This window comes from Blennius ocellaris, assembly GCF_963422515.1.
Source record: "Blennius ocellaris genome assembly, chromosome: 11".
NCBI classification, from domain to species: domain Eukaryota; kingdom Metazoa; phylum Chordata; class Actinopteri; order Blenniiformes; family Blenniidae; genus Blennius; species Blennius ocellaris.
Window position 1 is genome coordinate 20,507,050 of NC_137660.1, and position 13,282 is coordinate 20,520,331.

General features: G+C 40.2%; 1 protein-coding gene across 1 annotated transcript in view; it reads right to left on the reverse strand.

The window, feature by feature from the left end:
- megf11 (multiple EGF-like-domains 11) overlaps window positions 1–13,282 on the reverse strand; it is a gene marked incomplete at both ends in the record, with an annotated part of 60,607 nt that overhangs the window by 23,532 nt on the left and 23,793 nt on the right. The window contains 5 exons of the mRNA XM_080504561.1: window positions 112–286; window positions 778–990; window positions 3,505–3,641; window positions 4,323–4,443; window positions 4,538–4,784. Coding sequence (XP_080360687.1) covers window positions 112–286; window positions 778–990; window positions 3,505–3,641; window positions 4,323–4,443; window positions 4,538–4,784 — 893 coding nt within the window. The remainder of the gene's footprint in view (window positions 1–111; window positions 287–777; window positions 991–3,504; window positions 3,642–4,322; window positions 4,444–4,537; window positions 4,785–13,282) is intronic.

Below are 13,282 nucleotides of genomic sequence, written 5' to 3' on the forward strand. Positions count from 1 at the left end.
TAATAGTAAAACATATACAATTAAATCCAAAATAATAGTGCAACACTGCCATAGACGTGGCTCCTGGTGTGAGTACTATATTAAATAGCAGTGAGGTAACATGATACTCACCATAAACCCAGGGGCACATACACAGGCACCTGTGACAGGATGACAGTCGGCTCCATTGGCACAGCTGCAAGACAGCATGCATCCCTCTCCGTAGAACCCAGGCGGGCAGGTCTCATTACAGTAAAGCCCTGTCCATCCCGCAGAGCAGGTGCATTCACCAGAAAGAGGATGGCAGCTACGGTATAATGAGAGAGAAATATGGGACAACAACGGGAAGAAAAGGAGTGCGGTGAAGTTTTTGCTCTGCGAGTATCAACACTTCATTCCTGAGTTGGATCAAAGTGAGAAGTCTGCGCCAACAGCAATTCATCCATCTATGTGTCTACGTGCTTGTTTCAGGATAGATGAGGTGTCCCTTTTCTCCTTCTTTCTGTAATGACTTCTATGGCCGATACCCAACTCCTGCCGGAATCAGAGCATTAACACTGCATTAACTATGAATGCTGCTGAGAAATTATGAATGAAGCAAAGGTCGCGATTAAAAGCTAACTGGATGACACGGCTGAAGGGTGTCCAGACTTCGGAATGAGCACTGGCTTAGAGCTAAGAAGAGACAAAATTGAGCTGCAGAAGTCTTTATTCATATGGAGCTACAGGGGGGGGCTTTTGCTTCAGGGCTTGGTCGGAGTAAAGCTGTGTGTGGCCTTGCACTGATGTCTCACTTACCTCACAGTGTTGGTGGTATTACAGGGGCAGTACTTGTCACAGATGAGGCCGTACAGGCCTGGAGGACAGAATCTCTCTTGGCAATTAGGACCTTTAAACCCTGTTTCACATAGACAGGCTCCATTGATATGGTGACACTTGGCTCCATTCTGACACTCACACCTCTGGTTACACTGCGGACCGTAGGTGCCTACAGGACAGTCTTCCTGACATCTGCAGGAAAATTACACATGAATGACACACTCTTTTAAATTGGTGCTATAAAAATGTCAGGTACATGTTGAAAAATTTTAGCTGAGCGAAGAAACATGAAACCCAGGAGTAGAAGCGCTGTACATATTATAGCTGCAACAAATCAACAAAAATGTAGATTTGTTAAAAAGGAACATTGATATTTTTAACCACACCTCTGAAATGTTTTTTTTTACTCCAGTTTGTTGTTTTCTGTCATATGTAATAAGTTGAATATCTTTGGATTTTAAACCTCTTCTCAGACAAAAACAGACATTTCTGAACATCCCTTTCAGTTTTTATGAGCTATATTAGCAATGTTTCATTATAAACAACAAACTATGTGATTGACAGATATTTCGCATGCTAAAGTCTTTGTAAACGTTGCAAGCTGTATTCAGTTTAAGTCAGTGTTCCTGTGTTCTGGTTATAATGACACACTGTGCTGCATCTATGTTCATCTATCAAACTGATTCGTGTGAATGGATAATTATTTGGCATCTGTACATCTTAACGACCAGCCATTCAGTAGAAACAGGTGTTTTGGAGCAGGGACACATACAAAACATGCACCAAAGCATAGATGAGGATGAGAAGACGGTGCCCAGCTTATACTTGTTACGCCCGTATTATTGCCCCTGCCAATAGCATTGTCATAGAAACTAAAAAATATATTTTTTGTAATTATTTATGTGAAGCATACCTATATCCCCTCTGCTTTAACTTCTCAATTTAGCTGACGACACATGATAAAAACATTCAATAATTGTTTTTACTAATGAGACAGATGTTTTAAAATATGAAGGCGTTGAAAAAAAAAAAGAAGAAAATTCCCCATTCATTCGATAAACTGAAATATTTAAGGGCGATCTCTTTCATTGTTGATACGTGTGATTTATGAGTCATCAAAATTGAAAATTCACATCACAATTCTGTTTTTTATTCACCAGAGGCTATAATAATCACTATTAAAATATATAACATTTAGCTTTTTATATTATATGTTATGGGAGCAAAAAAATTACAAAACAAGTACATTTTCTATTGTCTAATTTTCTTGTATGTTCCCATTTATAGACGTGTTTTCCCTGAGAAAGTACTTAAAGCTATTTAGACAGACTTAGTATGCGCCTAGATTATAATCTGTGGTAAACAGCAATATTGAATATTCTTATGAGATTACTTTTATAAAGCGTGAAAATGTAGCACAAAAACAATATGAGTTAAGTTTGCACAGGGGAAACTTTGAGTAACAATTTAGGCAGAGTGGCTATTCTATATTTGAATAAAATCAGCACTGAAAATCCAACTCCAATACAATTGAATGTATACAATCTATGTATCATTAATATTGTATGTTTCAATATTAGCTTTGGAAATATTTTCTGAAAGCCCAGGCCAATGCGTTGAGAAAGTGCATGTTAGGGAAGCCCCGAGAGCACCTCCGACTGCGAGCACTTCAGTATCTCTGCAGGGGTTGAATGCAGACTTGCTAATCGTCGTCATCCACAGAAATTAATATTGCTGAAGACTTTCTTCAGATAGAACACTAAACTAGACCCCCCCACCCAAACATTTTTTTTTTTCCTTCAATAAAATATACTGACTTTACTTTTTGATCCTGGTGGAGTTTTGGTCTCAGGAGTCCAACAAAGCTATTACAAATAGCTCAATTACATTATAAAGTGGCTATGTTATGTTTCATGTTTAAATTACACCAGCTTTAGTTTTATCAGGGGACAATGGTATTATTATACCAGACAGGAGAGGGTGGGGGCTTACGCAATCTGAGATTATTCCTGGCAGGTTAATTCACCTGCCACTGACAAAATGAATGAGGGCAATTTTGCAAAATAATAAAGGAAAGGAAAGGTCTTGTAAAGGAAGTGTTTCCATCCAAGAGACAATTGCTTTAGCCGAGCTAATAAACCCCGGCTGCTCTGGGCTGCTCTGGCAGGCACAGGGAACTGAAAAGATCTGTGGATTTCAATGAGACCTTAATATAAGCCCATTACTTATAATTAATGAGCAGAATCCAAACAGCGTGTAGCCTATGGTGAGATCAATGGACAGGCTGGGAGTGGATGAGCATGAAGGCTGAAGACATGAAACCTTGCTGGCCGGCATGAAGTACAAGATTAATTAAACATACACACCCCTATTACAAGCTTCCAATCCACCTTCAGATGGTCTAATGGGCATTTATACATGCTTATTTCTCTTGAGCGTGAGATTATTCGAGTATTTCCTTCATCTTTCAGAGAACAGCCAGGTTTGTGGCTCATTTAGAAGTCAACAAAGAGAATAGGTCAATGTTTAATGTGTAGCTGTCTGCATGAAACCATTCTTTTGCATTAAATACTAATATCAATAAATCATGCCATTGTCTGACCCATTTTCAAAGTAGGAGGACAAAAGTTTGCACCAAGTACTTCACAAAAGGCTTTTATGCATAATAATCGAGTGGCCTCTCTGCCAGGAGTGTCAACCGCGTACCTGCGGCCGCTGAAGCCAGCTGCGCACTGGCACTGCCCCGTGACGTGGTCGCAGAGTCCGCCGTTACGACAGGAACAGTCTTTGCTGCAGTTGATGCCGTACTTGCCAGGAGGGCAGGGGTGAGCACAAACCGAACCCTTTGAAAAGCAGCCAACAAAAGCACCACATGAGACACATCGCTCGCGATTAAACCTCATCAGTGCTGAAATGCCTGAAAATAAACTCTTTGCACATGCTACTGATGTTTAGACGGCTCACGAGAAGCTATGTGAGACTGTGGTTATCAAAGTGTGGCGACCGAGATAGTCTATGGATCCCAACAGCTGTCAACAATAATATGGCAAATTATTTTAATGTTATAATATGAAAGACGTCAAGAAGGCTGGTGTTCATCCTAAAATTACTACTTGGCTGGAGACAGAGTGTGAAGTGGGAGAGTTGTGGGAAATAATGTCAACTCACACTAAATACTCGTGATTAGAACATAATGTTGTTATACAAATTGTTCACACATCAACTAAAGAAAGTCGTTGTTTCAAAGTTGAATTCAGAAGCAACGTCCAAAGTTGTCAGTCTTTTTTTTTCTCTCTCTGAACTACTTTTTCTTTCTCCCAGGCAGCAAAAAAAATCTCCCACTTGTATTCAAAACTGAGTGACGTATTGAGCCTCAGCTTAATGTTCTCATTGTGTTTGACTGCTTTAAGACTACCTATGGGACTTTTTTTGTGTTTTCCCGGAACACCTATGACATTCAGACTTTTTTGTTCCCCCAGACGTTTCTTTCTCATTGTGTTCTCAGTTTTGCTCGTGTTACCTACCGTCCAGCCAGAAGGGCAGGAACAGTCTCCGTTGATGTGGTGGCATGTTCCTCCGTTCTGACAGGGGCAGCGTTGCTCACACTGAGGCCCGTGACTACCGGAGGGGCAGCGCTGTCCGCAGCTGTCGCCACATACGTCAACAGTCAAATTGTTTCGCACACATTTTCAGACATTAACAGGGAAAACTAAAGAGTGAACATGCTTCTTGTACTCACAAAGCCCCCGTGTACCCCGGTGCGCAGATGCACTCCCCCGTCTCGTGGTTGCAGGTGGCACCATTGAGACACTGGCAGGTTAAATGGCACAGCTTGCCATAGTAACCGTGCTCACAGGGCTCTTCACAACGCCATCCCTGGTACCCATCAGTGCAGACACAGGCACCTGTGATTGGGTTACACTTTGCCCCGTTTTGGCACTGGCATCGATTACTGCAGTGTGGTCCCCAGAAGTCACTCTCACAGCCTGCAGGCACACAGATAAGTGGCATCTAACAATTCAGAGTGACAACAACAAGTAACACAACATGCACAAGGACCCACCCACCCATCCACCATCCACCCATCCACCCGTCTATCCATCCATTCATCCATCCATGGATTGTGGTCCAAAGTCTCAGGCACTTTGCCAGTTATGTAACAACATTCTCTCTTGGGAAAAAAAATGGAATTGATTATGATCATTTAAGAACAAAATAAATTAATAAATAAGTCATAATACTTACTTGTAATTGAATTTCTATGGTGCATGCAATAGCTCTTGATTAATAATAAATGTTAACAGAATTACTGTTTCTTACTAATTACTTCTTGTTATAGTGTGAACATTGCTTAATGCGCCACTGGCTTACTGAGTGCCTCCATTGTCAATTTTCTCTGAATGCAATAAAGAGTCATAGTTTCGATGTGTTTGAAAGGGTTCCTTTTTTTTTTTTTTTTTTAACCTTACTGTCTTACAAATTTGGGCTGTTATTTTCTTTTTTAAACTGTCAACAGACTGCAGAAAAAGATCAAAACCTGCTGTAAACTGAAGCCAAAATATTATCTGTGCAGCCACGGGCTGATCTAACCTATTCCTTTGTGCCACAGGCATCGATTAAAAACACATCAGTGAGCCTAAGAAAAACATGGGTCTTCATTACCAGAAACATCACACTGGCACTGAAGTTTATGATCTGATACCACATACATCAGCCAGCTGCTGCAGCGTGATACACAGCATACAAACAATGGCACAAGATCATTTTAGTGTTTGTTAAAGGAGTATGTAAATGTATTTATAGGCTTTTCTCATGTCTTATTTTAATTTCCATCTTCACACGGAATGTGGGGTTGATACCCATCAATGGGATTCAGAGGTCAAATCTAGGCTTCTGAGAGATATGTATGATCAAACATTATAGATTAAGAGAAACGTACATTGAAATACAGAAGAAACATACAAGTTCCACACAGATAATGTGAAGTTCACGAATCAAAGCCTAATGCTCAGCTTCCCACTGACAAACACTGTAATGATTGCAAAACTTGTTTTATACAAATACAAAACTGCCAAACATGCACAAACGAAACTTCATGTCTCCTGTCAATAAGAGTGTTACATGGCATTAATCAAACACTAACCACATGGCAGATCAAACAAGGGACTAAAAAAAGCTCCCGGCTTGATAAACAGCACACAAATAATACTTTTACTTTCTAGATAACATAATCAAATAACAAAATGTTTAACTGTATTTATTTACCTGACTAAATAGATTACCTGAACATTGTTTGGCTGATGATGAGATTTTCACAAGAATTTGATATGAATAAATTGTTCAGCGTCTGTTTGAGTAAAAATAACATTTAATGATGTGATGCATGTGATGTATTCCTGAGTTCAGGATTCATAAACACATTTTTGCGAGTCACTCCATTGAGAAATTGCCATATCCAGCTTTTTAAAAGGTGATTTGTGGCGTATGGTATATACATGTGGGACTAAGTTCATCCTGTAACAGTGGAGTCAGCAGGTCAATTGGAGGCTTCACCCTTTTCACTTGTCAAACTGCTACTGAGCAAGGCACTGACCTCTATGTTTGTATCCACACAAAAAAAAAAAGTTACTAAAAGGTTTTCAAAAGAATCATTTTAACCTGCAGAAACTATATCTTCTCCAAAAATTAAAGCTGCCTCTGATGTGTCACTTTAATTTAAAGATTCCTAAGAGAAAATCAACTCTAATTGTTAATGAATTGTATTTATTATTGTCTCTGACTTGGGAAGTTAACGTGTTTTATTCAAATAAATATATAATATAAATTCATATGGTTTAAATTGATGGGCTGGTGACTTGCAACCTGTACTTAATGAAGGTGTCTAAGATAGCTGAATGAATTGAGTGATATATTTTTCAATGTAAATAATATTAAGTTGGACATGTCCTCTTGGTTACATTGTTTTTTGATGTCTACTTCAGTACAGTAGCTGTTCACCAGTTAAAGCATTGTCCACAATCACATGGTGTAAGTTTTTCTGTCAGATTTTTCCATTAAAAAAAACAACCACACTGAAATGATAAGATCACATCACTTTCAGGATTGAAGCTACTATAGAAAGTTGGTGCATAAGGCATTGCAAGGCAAATGTATTTATACAGCACCATTCAGACACAGGGCAATTCACAGTGCATTACAAAGAAATGAAAGAAATATATTAAAACACATTTAAACTATGGAAAAACATTAAATAGGAGGATCATGCAAAAAAAAAAAAAGAAGCTGAATTGTGTTATCAAGTCAGGCTTGATAACAGTAAGATGCTTTCGGTCAGGGGTGTCAAACACACTTTAGTTCAGGGGCCACATCCATCCCAATATCATCTAGAATGGGCCAGACTGGTAAAATAGTGCTATAATAGGCTCCAAATTATAACTTTAAAGTTTTTCTTTGTTGTGGCGCAGTAAAGTATACATGATGGAAATTTACACAAATGCAAAATTTACCACCAACATTTTAAAGATATGTTCTGATGCAAAATACAATAAAATGTTCCCAAAAAACCAAACAAAAAAAACAGCTCTTTTGGTCATCCACACTATAATGTGTATATGTGAATACCCCCTTTAATCTTTGTTACTATAAACAACCCTGTTCATAAATCATGAAAAGTAACATATCATGAGACTTGTATTAAATACATGCAAACCTCTCTGATATTTAATGTAATTCCTGGTTCATCTCTTGTTAAACTCCTTTACTACCAGCACACTAAATGAGACCATCAAACAGGTGTTGATCACAGTTGCGTTACTAAGAAATTAGTAGTGAAATAGACAGAGCAAACTGAGGATATGTGATGGTGATGTATCACAGCATTCACTGGGAGAAGTATTCATAACACCCTGATTTTAATCTGCAAAGCAGGGAAGCACATGTGCAGGCTGTTCACACCTCTTGGGGACGACAGGAAAAAGCAAAAGGAAGCCTCAAAGACAAACATGGAACGAGTCATTTTTCATGTACAACAGTTTGGTACTTTAATTTTTTTTAGCACCTTCATCAGGTGCAACTTTGGCAGCAAGCTGTCAGAATGGGCAGTAAGGGAAAGAAAATCCTGGAGAGAGTGAAATTATAAAACTGCTGTGATTCAGTCTATAAAACCCCCACTTTTCAAACTTTCTTAAACGCTGTGACTTTTGGTAACGGAAGTAGTACTGCAGAAATATTTAAATAGGAGTAATATATGAAATTCTCTGCTATGAGACACCACAGAGAATCAGCAGTAGCAACAAGCAGTAGCAACGACCTTGGGGTGAGAGGGATAACTGTCCCTGCATGATTTTTTATTTCCAAGAAAATACAAACAAACATACCGGTAATGAAAAGGAATACTTATTTAAAGACATATATTCAGTAAACAAAATTGAAAATAAATTTAAAAAAAAAAAGACAGATTTCAAAATAGCTGCAGTTGCAGTTGCAGAATTAATTCAATATAAACACAAGATACTTCATGCATCTAACATGCAAGAGACAAGCTATTCTTCTTACTGCCTGTAGCAACAAGATATTTTAATGTGAAAAACATGAGGAAGTCTTGCTTTTCAAACAAAAAACTGCTACTTGGTGTGAGATGAAGCACATGTGAAATGAGTTGGAGGGTTAGAGACATGAAAGGCACACAAAAATCCCACAGGTGTCATCCTGATGAACTACAAAACCTTCTATTGGGCTATGTGTTTGATCTGCATGGAAATCAAAGTATTAAAAAGAAAAAGGTTTGGAAAAAGTACAAGCTTCGCATCGTTATGCGACGTGACGAGGTGATGCCTGCGGAGATGAGGAAAATCCCACATACCTAAGGAAAGCGGTCGGTTTCGAAGAGCTCAATGAATCTCACAAAGTGCAGGGAAACAGTTAATTTCCGGGGTTAAATGAACAACAAGCTTCTATGTGATGAACAATCAGCACTGACTGGGAGAGCGCAGTCTTCACTTCCACCAGAGTAATTGTTGTCGGGGTTTAGTGATGATTAAAGCGACTGGTAATGCCTTATGTCTCCCTGTCATCAGCAACAGCAGCTGTATTTTCTCAAACAAATGCCCAGCTTGAGATCCAGGCTGGCACAACAGCCAGGAGGGTGAATATTCCACTATTGATTCCCCCATCACTGCAATCTCAGTTGTAAATATAAAGACACTACGCCCCTTTCCTTGTACGCTCACTTTGGCAGAGCTATGATCAGACAGGGCCAGAGCTTAATGAACCCTGTTTCGTGCTCGGCACTGAAGCCTGTTTTTCCAGATGCACGGCAGGAAGATGATCAGCTCTTCCCTGATAGAGACAGGTCTGCCCCGAAGGGGGTCCTGAAACACTGGGTTAGAACAGTATTAGCTTTGTGGTTGGACTGACTGGAAGCCACATTACAGGGCTCACACTGATTTGATCTAATCTGCTGCTGGCCTCTTCTCTGGCATGAATGAGCTCCCTGAAGGTTCAGACTGCTGCCACGCAAACGACCCAGGCACATTAAACCTGAGGAGTGTGCGGGCGGCTGTGGTAATGGATGAGCAGTTTAGCTGCAACTTGGTTTTGCACTCCATAAGCACTCGTCAGAGCTCCCTCAGCACAACTGAAAAATAGGCAGTGTCTACATAAGTCGAGGTATCATCATCTCTGGTTTCCGCACAAATCTTGACCACATTATTACAAAGTGCCTTGTGTGTATAACTCAAAATATGTCAGGAAAATTTAAGAAAAAAAAAACTAAAAACCTGGGGATGCAGAGAAAACAGAAATGAACTAAAATCTATCCAGCGCTTAATTTGCAGACTTTTCTGGTGCTTAGGAACTCAACCAATGTTGCCATTTGAAGTTTTAAACCTTCTTTAGCTTGCAGTCGGAGGCCTCAGCACATTGAGAGCAAAGCCCATTATCTCGCTGTCTCTCTCCTGCACAGAGGTTCTCAAACTTTACCCAGTAGCCTCTCACTTCCCAGCTCTGACAGCATTTAACTGTGATTAAGGAGTCAGAGTTCATGATGAGCTGCGGGCAAAAACAGAGAGAAACAGCTGAGGAGAGTAGCATGTAGCATTCAAGGCTCCAGCTTCTGGAGAGCACAGCTAAATTGCGTGCAGTGATGAGGACCCCTGTGGGTTGTGGTGTGTAGGCAACGAATCCCACACAAGTCGGCAGCTAGAGAAGTTGCCGTCCAACCCATTAACTGGTCTGGCCCGGGTCACTGTACCTAACCATACACTCGGCAGCCCAGGCTCTCAGAGCTCATAATGCATAACGGTGAGAATGTGGATAACCTCACACACGGGGAAAGGTCCAATCCCAAGATGCTGAGTAAAATCCCTTGGCTGGAACAAAAGAGATCACGGCAACGGGTACCGGCAGGTAGCAAACTTCTGAAGGTGATGTCCAAGAAAGAAGGTGCTGAGAGAGCCATCATGGTGGTGCTGAGCTTTGAAGTGTGCTCAAGTGATTGTATAATCAGAGGCTAACTGCAACAGGATTAAAACCAAACAGCTTTCAGCAGCTGACTTCATTCAGAACTTCTCCTGAACTTGGCCTCTGCCGCAAAATGTTTGTCACTGTGTTTCTATGAGAAGTGTGTGCCACAGAAAGCTGCCATAAGCTCCTCAGAGCTAAATGCAAAATGAGAGCCTGAGTCAATCTCTTTAAACACAGAATATCTCTCCCCATTCAAACAGCAACAGAGTTTCATACTTCATTTATTCAGTTGGATGCAAGGCAAACGAAAAAAAAACAAAAAACTTAAATTACAATCACGTCTGGTATGAACGCTGGCCACTTGAGGTGGTCGGTGCAGACGGCTGCTTGCTGCTTTGCCAGCTCTAACTGGGAAAAACCATTTTATTGCGGCTGGAATATTTGGCATGAAAGTCGACTTCACTTCCAGCCGCCTGAGTCACTCACTGTCACATAACTATTATTAACACACACTGTTGACACTTGAGAAATTACTTAACTAAAGACATTAGGAGGGAAAATGCTCAGACTCCAGAGAACCTTTTTCGTCTTTACTTACTTTTTAGCAGTGCTTGTTGCAAAGCAAATCAGCGTGACTCATTGTCTTGATGAGTCTCCTGCACTTCCTCATGAGACGAATGCACCTCCGAGTCCATATTGTCTGATTCAGATTGTGCACCGCCGGCTTTGTTCTCTTTCTTGCGTTCTTTTTTTTTTTTTTTTGACAAATCTGAATTTTCAAATTGCACATCATGGTCAGAATTAATGACAAGTCACCACTTAAAAATGGCATAAAAAGACAAGCTTTTATTGGACATTTTAGGTATTGAAATCTTTTTTTTTTTTTTAAAGGAACAATGAAATAAGACTTTTAGAAATTTAGCTGACACAAGAATATGGAATATTATCCTATTCAACCAATATGAGCTATTTTGTAATTGGCGTTATTCAATAACGTTTTTTCTTTTTTTTTTAAACAACTCAACAGGCAGCTATTCATCAAAGCTCTCCGACTCACAGACACAGAGGAATAGAGTGAAAAGCAGACAGAATGGGTACCAGAGTCTTGAGTGAAAGTGATGATTGTGTATAGTGGTAAATTTGTACTGAGTGATGAATGTCTCTCAGCTTTCTTAAACTTGGGGCAGTAAAAGCTGTCAATATGCTACAAGACAGGGCCTACTGCCTCCCCCATGTTCTGCTGACACCTATAATGCTGTTATTTATTAGATCCCAGAAAACACAGACACAACAAGGAAGGGGGAAAAAAAGGTTTAAATACAGCCATGAGAGCTTGACAAATGAATTTCTAAATATACAGAAGAAACTGCCAATAGTCATGGGGCACGTTCTGCTGAATTGGAATAACAGCGTGCTGCAGCTTCTGCTGTTGGGGCGTGTCTTTTGTCCTGCCCTAATTCATCTTCGCTGAACCCCTGTGCGTCCACATTTCCCCCAGGGGGGAGAGCAGCAATGGACCGAGCGACAACACAGCGACTCTCGAAGCAGTTTGCTGCTCACACAGTTCACTATAATGCACCATATGCTCCCTCCTGAACCCACCTCACATGCGGATACCAAGTAACAAGATCTGACTCTTGCATGTTTGGAACCAGAAAAACTAATGACCAAATTAGTTAATTCTTTTAGGACTATGCATTACTGATTAAAAAGTCTGGCTCGGTTGTTTATCCCAAGAAGGACCTGATCATTTGTCTGAGTTGTGCTCAGGATGTGAACCGGGATCAATAAGAGCTTTGCAGGTGCCAACCGGCTCCTCTGCAGCACAGCTCTAACAGGGTTAACAGGTCTTCAGTGGTGGACGAAGACAGACAAGGCCAAGTCACCCAACACTTTATTCTAAACAAGCACTTAGAAGTGATACCCTCTCGCTCGCTCTCTCTCGCTCTCGGTCTCTCTAATAAAGATGGGGACATTGAGCAGTAATGCAAGCAGCCCGCGAGAGAAGCTTCTGCCCAGTGCAGTAAACCACTCACTTGTTCAACACAACCTGACACAGCTCATGAAAGCTTCTGGATCAGCAAATTGTTACACAGCTCACTGCTTCTTCCAATTAATAATTTACCCTTCACCCTGTCCCACAGAAAACAAACTCTGTGTTCTCTTTCTACAGGACAAGAACAACAACAAAAAAAATCAGTCTGAGAGGAGATGTTTTTTTTTCTTTCTTTGTGCACAGCTTCACACAGTGCCTGGAGTATAAATAAAGACCTGATTGTGGCGCTAACCCACAGACACAACACACACAGCAGTCAGTCACTGGAAGTGATTCGGCTGCTCAAAAACAGTGTCAAACCAATAAAACCAACTGTTGCCACACTTAATTTGCACACATTGATTTCCTATTTTCAATTATTAATTCTAATTAGAATGAAGTAGAATCTGCCATAGGGCAACAGCAGCCAATGTAAAGGGGTGCAGGCACAAAGTCACGGAGTGGAGACTAATTTACGTTCATATAATGCCAATACAGACAACACTCCCCCCTCCAACCCCGCCCGATACCACCACACCCACTTCCCCTACATATGCTGACATATCAGAGGAATACCCTCAACTATTAAATTGAATGTAGCGGCTTACGTCGCCGAAACCAGATGGAATTTTTCACAATTGATAAGGAAAAGAGTACTGTGTAAATATGTATGCATCAGTAGGTATAAGTTAATAGTCTCATATGTATTTATATGTGCGAGATTACATGTGTGTTTCACCAAATATGAGTCAACATTTGCATGAATTCTCAATATGATAGAATGTGGTCTGACTATTCAGTACCAGTGACAGTGGAACAGGTGAGAGTAACCTAATTTTTCCTTAAAGAGAGCAAAGAAAACACTAACCTTGGGGGAGTCAAGTCACAGTTCGACTTGCTTACAAAGACAACAGATGCCACAATGAGCAACTAAAGTAGCATTAAAATGAAACAAAATTATAAGATAAAATTTTAACAGAATAAAAG